The sequence below is a fragment of the Solanum tuberosum genome, unplaced genomic scaffold (assembly GCF_000226075.1).
Source record: "Solanum tuberosum cultivar DM 1-3 516 R44 unplaced genomic scaffold, SolTub_3.0 scf00126, whole genome shotgun sequence".
Classification (NCBI taxonomy): domain Eukaryota; kingdom Viridiplantae; phylum Streptophyta; class Magnoliopsida; order Solanales; family Solanaceae; genus Solanum; species Solanum tuberosum.
The window spans coordinates 215800-221390 of record NW_006239051.1 but is presented as its reverse complement, the minus strand read 5'-3'; the positions used below and the strand labels follow the sequence as shown (position 1 = coordinate 221390).

At 37.4% G+C, this 5591-nt stretch overlaps 1 protein-coding gene across 1 annotated transcript in view; it reads left to right on the top strand.

Annotated features, from left to right (window-relative positions):
- The first annotated feature begins 1452 nt into the window (after positions 1-1452).
- LOC102592583 (uncharacterized) overlaps positions 1453-5591 on the top strand; it is a 6948-nt gene continuing 2809 nt past the window's right edge. Inside the window, exons 1-7 of the mRNA XM_006350450.2 lie at positions 1453-1870; positions 2435-2566; positions 2676-2799; positions 3319-3758; positions 3950-4026; positions 4118-4253; positions 4438-4641. Coding sequence (XP_006350512.1) covers positions 1502-1870; positions 2435-2566; positions 2676-2799; positions 3319-3758; positions 3950-4026; positions 4118-4253; positions 4438-4641 — 1482 coding nt within the window. The 5' untranslated portion in view covers positions 1453-1501. The remainder of the gene's footprint in view (positions 1871-2434; positions 2567-2675; positions 2800-3318; positions 3759-3949; positions 4027-4117; positions 4254-4437; positions 4642-5591) is intronic.

The following is a 5591-nucleotide window of genomic DNA, read 5'->3' as shown; positions in this document are numbered from 1 at the left end:
TGAAAAGAATCTACCATATTTGGCGAGTCATGCATGCACACGTGATGTAAGAATTTTCAGTACCTCATGGTCTCAAACACTATTTAAATTCATAAGAAAAATAATCTAGAGAATAGGCACATCACATATTGAATTCACGCGAAAGAAGTCTTTCATATCTGGCGAGTCGTGCAGGAACACAAAATTTAAAAATTGTTCAATAACTCACATCTTTAATGTCACAATCACTATTTAAATACACAGAGCACTTATCTTAATTCACGTGAAATATAATCTAGAAAATGAACACATCAAAATTGAATTCACATGAAAAGAGTTTGCCACATCTGGAGAGTCGTGCAATCTCACACACCTAGTGTGTCGTGCAAACACACACTACTTAAAAGTTTCAGTACCTCACGCCTTTAATGTCATAATCACATTTTAAAATTCATAAAAAACTTAACTAAATACGTGTGTAAGAAGAATTTAGGGAATACGCATATTAAAAATTTAATTCTAAGTGAAAAAAGTTTGCCACATCTAACAAGTGGTGCATATTTACACGACTTAAGAGTTGTTTAGTACCCCATGCCTTTAATGGTTGCAATCACTATTTAAATTCATAAAGCAACTAATTAAATTTAAAAAAACTAGTGAATTAGCACATCAAAAATTGAATTCGCATGAAAAGAATCTGACACATTGGTAAGTCGTGCAGGCTCACACACTGAGTGTGTCGTAGATGCACACACGCCGAGTGTGTAGTGAAGGCACACATGTCAGTACCTCACGACTTCAATGTCACAATCAATAATTAAATTCAAAGCAAACTTAACTGAATTCACATGAAAAAAATTTCTAAGGAATGGACACATCATAACTTGAATTCTTGTGAAAAGAGTTTGCCACATTTGACGAGTCGTGCAGGCACACACGACTTAAGAGTCATTCAGTACTTCACGTGTTTAATGTCGCAATCATTGTTTAAATTCATAAAGCATTTAGTTAGGGTTCGGGCCGTAAATATGAAGAAAATAAGTATTTAATATTTATGTTATATGGTCCAAACTCTAATATATGACCGTTCCAATCTTAATCAGATGTCCTAGGTTTAATCTATGTATATAAAGAAAGGAAAAATCCTTTTGGCTAGAATGGTATTTTATCTATGTTCTTTTATCTTTTTAAACATTTTTACCTTTAATACATTTTAACTAAAAAATGAAAAAAAGATCAGTTTATTTTAAATAAAAAAACTATAATTTTTTGGCCATTTAGCACTTTCCATAAAGAAAATCCTACAAGAGCGCTATCCCAAAATGGGTCCTGCAGTGCGCAATTCAAATTTAATTGAAACTCTAATACAAACTTTGAACACCGAATAAAAAATAAAAAACTCTTAATATGTGATATTCGATTATTAAATTTCTAAATATTAAATTATCAATTTCAAATTTTCAATTTAATTTACACAATATAGTAAATCAAGGATCACCAAGAGACGGACTTCTCCGAACCCATGGAGTCCATACACCTGGTCTCATCCCCTGACTCGCCCGAGTTCAACCATCTGACTCGGGCATTGACTCATTCATCAGTCATCGGACTCGACGCCGAATGGAAACCAATTCGAACCCATCAGTCCACTTTCCCCACCGTCTCGCTTCTCCAAATCGCTTGTCAGCTCCCCGGCGCCGACAACTCGTCGGTGAAATCGCCGGTCTTCTTAATTGACCTAGCGTCGATCCCTTTACAATCAATTTACCAGCTTATTAGGAATGCGTTTGTCTCGCCGAATATACTGAAATTGGGATTCAGATTCAAACAAGATTTAGTGTATTTATCTTCTACTTTCTGCGCTCATGGCTGCGAACCTGGTTTTGATAGGGTTAGTTTTGTTTTTTGTCTTCTGAAGAAATGCTTATTCGAGTTACAATACAATTGTCAAAGCTTTTATTTTATATATAGCATATTGCTTTCAGATGTGACTTCAAATTGCAAAATGATATGTTAATTGTGGTGCTTTGAAGTTTCATGATATTGATTAAGGAGCTTAACTTGCATAGTTTTGTGTAGTGATATATACTGGTCAACACTACTTAAGCCAACTCTGCAAGAACTAAGTGATAGCTCAATGACAGACTTCTTAACCCCACGCCCGGTATATGCGCTAGGTGCTTATGCTTGGTTGCTTAAAAATTTTCCGGCTTTTGCTTTTAATCACTGTCCTAGATAGTAAAAGAACTGTTGAATTTATGGATATGTCATTGCTGCAGTTAATATTTGTAGTTTGCTAAAGTACTTGGGACTATTTTTGCTCTTGAAGCAATTTTGGTTCAATCAACACATTCTATATGCTGCACACTCTTATGTTTCGTTAACTTTTTATAGGACTGATTTTTGTTTTGTGTGGTTAATGCTTGTCATATACTAGCTAATAATTGGTGACTAGGTGGAACCCTTTTTAGATATAACAAGCATATACAACAACCTGCAACCCAAACAACCAGGGAGAAGATTATCAAAGCAAACAAAGAGCTTGGCAACAATTTGCCAGGAGGTTTTGGGGATTTCTCTATCAAAGGTGTGCAATCTTGATATTGGCATTTTATTACTCAGGAATATAGATATGAATTTATTATAAAAAATTTAAAATACTCCATTTGTTTTACTTTTTTGCATCTCGAGTGCAGGAACTCCAATGCAGTGATTGGTCACAGCGTCCTCTGACAGAAGAGCAAATGCAATACGCAGCAGTTGATGCTTATTGTTTGATTCATATCCTTGAAGTCTTCAAGGCTAAGTCCGTGACAGAAGGTTGGTGAAGTACCTTTCTCATCTTCTTCCAGTGCATGCCCACGTGTTGCAACCTCCATGAAGCAGCTCTGATACACCAGTAACCGACTTCCTTGATTGGAAAGATAGTTCTGTCTAGAAAGTTAGGTGTCTTGAGTATGTTCACTAGGTTTTCTATTGGAGTATATCTCCTTTCGAACAACAAAAGTAGGTGTGCTTGTGTGTGTGTTGGGGGATGGGGTAATACAATATGCCCCTTCTGAAAGAAGCTTTGGTATGACAAGTGTTTGCAGCAGTGCAGTGGTAGGAGAGAGATTAATCCATATTTGGTCCTGACTTTGTACCTCAGATGTCCAATTATATTTTAACTTCTAAATTTCCAATCTGTGATGCCCCAGAATAAACAGTAAATGAAAAGGCGAGTTATGTCCTGTCAGTCATCAGGAGCTATAGATCATCATAGGCAAAAAGAAGTCCCTTTTTACTGCATTATGTCTATCTAGTTTGTCCTATTTACATTTGGTAACCGGTCCATTTCAGGGAATTCTGTCGAAAGTGCGATGGGTCTCCAGTTGTCTCAGCTGGATCTTGGTTTGAAACAGATATTTGACACACAACAAAACTCTAACAAAATGTGTGGTATCAAATTTGGTGAAGCTTTAGAGATGGTCCAAGCTATCCCGCCTGATTTTTGTAAAACCGTCCCTATATCAGATGAAGAGGTTACTGCACTGCCACCAGATCAAGCTAATCGGATGGATTACGTGCTTTCACAAATTGTCAGGAAGTATGGTGATAAAATTTTGTTAAGTGAATCTGATAGAAAACCAAAGATCTCGAGAAAGAAAGCAAAGAAATCATCTGGTAGAGTAGCAAACACACGCAGTCCAACAGAAGGTGGTGAAGAATGGCAAGGTCCACCACCCTGGGATGCGACCTCCGGTGGGAATGGGTGTCCTAAGTTTCTATGTGATGTGATGGTGAGATACCATATTTTAGTTACAAATATTGCTTTTCTGTAAAACTGATACGCTTAGGCTTCTTTAATGCTCTCTCTTGCATTAAGGTGGAGATTTCTCCTCTTTCTCTTTCTTTGGGAGGCGAAAGTATGGCACATTTTTCTTCTTTTTGTGGTTGTTATTGGAGGTTGTGACTTGTGGTAATCTTTCAGGTTGAAGGATTGGCAAAACATTTAAGATGCGTTGGCATTGATGCTGCTGTTCCTTATTCAAAGAAGCCTGAATCGAGGTTTTGAATGATTTTCGATTCTTCTCTAAGTTGATTCTTATTCAAAGAAGCCTGAATCTTGTGATAACTTTTCTGACTTTTTATTCTTCAGGGATTTAATTGAACAAGCCTGTAAAGAGAAGAGAGTACTCTTAACACGAGATGCCAAACTCTTGAGACATGATTATCTCTTAAAAAATCAGATATACCGGGTGAAGAGTCTTTTAAAGAACGATCAGTTAGTTGAGGTAAAATGAATGCCTTCAAATTGTAGAGCATGCAGTTAGATATGAAAATGTTTTTGAATGGATGAACAAAATGTGAGAGGAAAGGGGGATGGGGGACAGGAGTGCAAGTGAACAGTATCAAAAAAATTTCTTTGACAATTTGTCAACTGTCTGCTCATGGCAATATTACCTTGCATATCTACAGGTAATAGAAACTTTTCAATTGGAAATTTCTGAGGACCAGTTGATGTCAAGGTGCACAAAATGCAACGGTAAGTTCATCCAAAAACCTCTGACAACAGAAGAAGCTGTTGAAGCAGCTAAGGGATTTCAGGTGATTCCAAACTGCTTGTTTAACAAGAATTTGGAATTTTGGCAATGCATGGATTGCAAGCAACTTTACTGGGAGGTAGGCTTTCAGTTGCTATTTACTCCATCAGAGTTTGTTGGATTGTGTATGTTCCAGATATAATTTCCCTCTGCCTCCCTACTATAAAAAAATTTAGAGATATATACAAATGAAATTGAACTTGTAGTGCCTTGGGTCACGACTTGCATGTTGAGGAATTTTCATGTCTTATGCTACCATCAACCGTGTTTACATAATGAAAGCTGTTCTTATGTGTGATGTTTCTTAGCTATGCAAAGTTCTGGGTCTGTTGGTTCTTTTTGTTTGTAGTGGAAAAAGATATGTGCACCCTACAATGTTCTCTTTTTCAGATGAGGTGCACATGCATGTGGGAAAAAGAGTTCTCCATAATATCAAGAATATTGTCACAGTTATAAAGTTGGCACTGTGGTGAATTGGATTCTGTCTGATCTTTGGACTGGTTGGAGCATGTCTCCAATGGGACGGATGAGTGGTTGAGGTATAGGAATAAGAACTCGTAGATCCCACGTTTGGATCCTAGCTCGAATAATAAGTGTGAGTCCATTTGCTGAGCCTTAGTGGGTATGGTTATAGGCACCTGCATTTGTGAGTTGTAGCAGGCTGCTTGATGGATTGACTGAGTGCGCATGTACTAGCTGGCCTTATCACCACCCTCGTCAGAATTTTATGAAGATAAAATGAAATTACTAAATATCATTAGTTTTCCATGAATGGGCTTCTTTAGGTAGATTTTATTTAGTCACCATTGTATCTCATTACTTGTTAAATTAGAATTTGGGCCTAGCTCAAGTGGCAAAAGGTGGAGGATTTGTGGCTTAGGTCACAGGTTCAAGCCCCACACCATGCAAAGCAAAGCCCGGTATTTAAGTGGAGAAGGGTAGAGGGGCGGGCCCATTATCTACCGAGTTTAGAAGGCTGTGATTGGTCCAAAGGGCGGGTCACAGATGGATTTCTCGGTTATCAAAAAA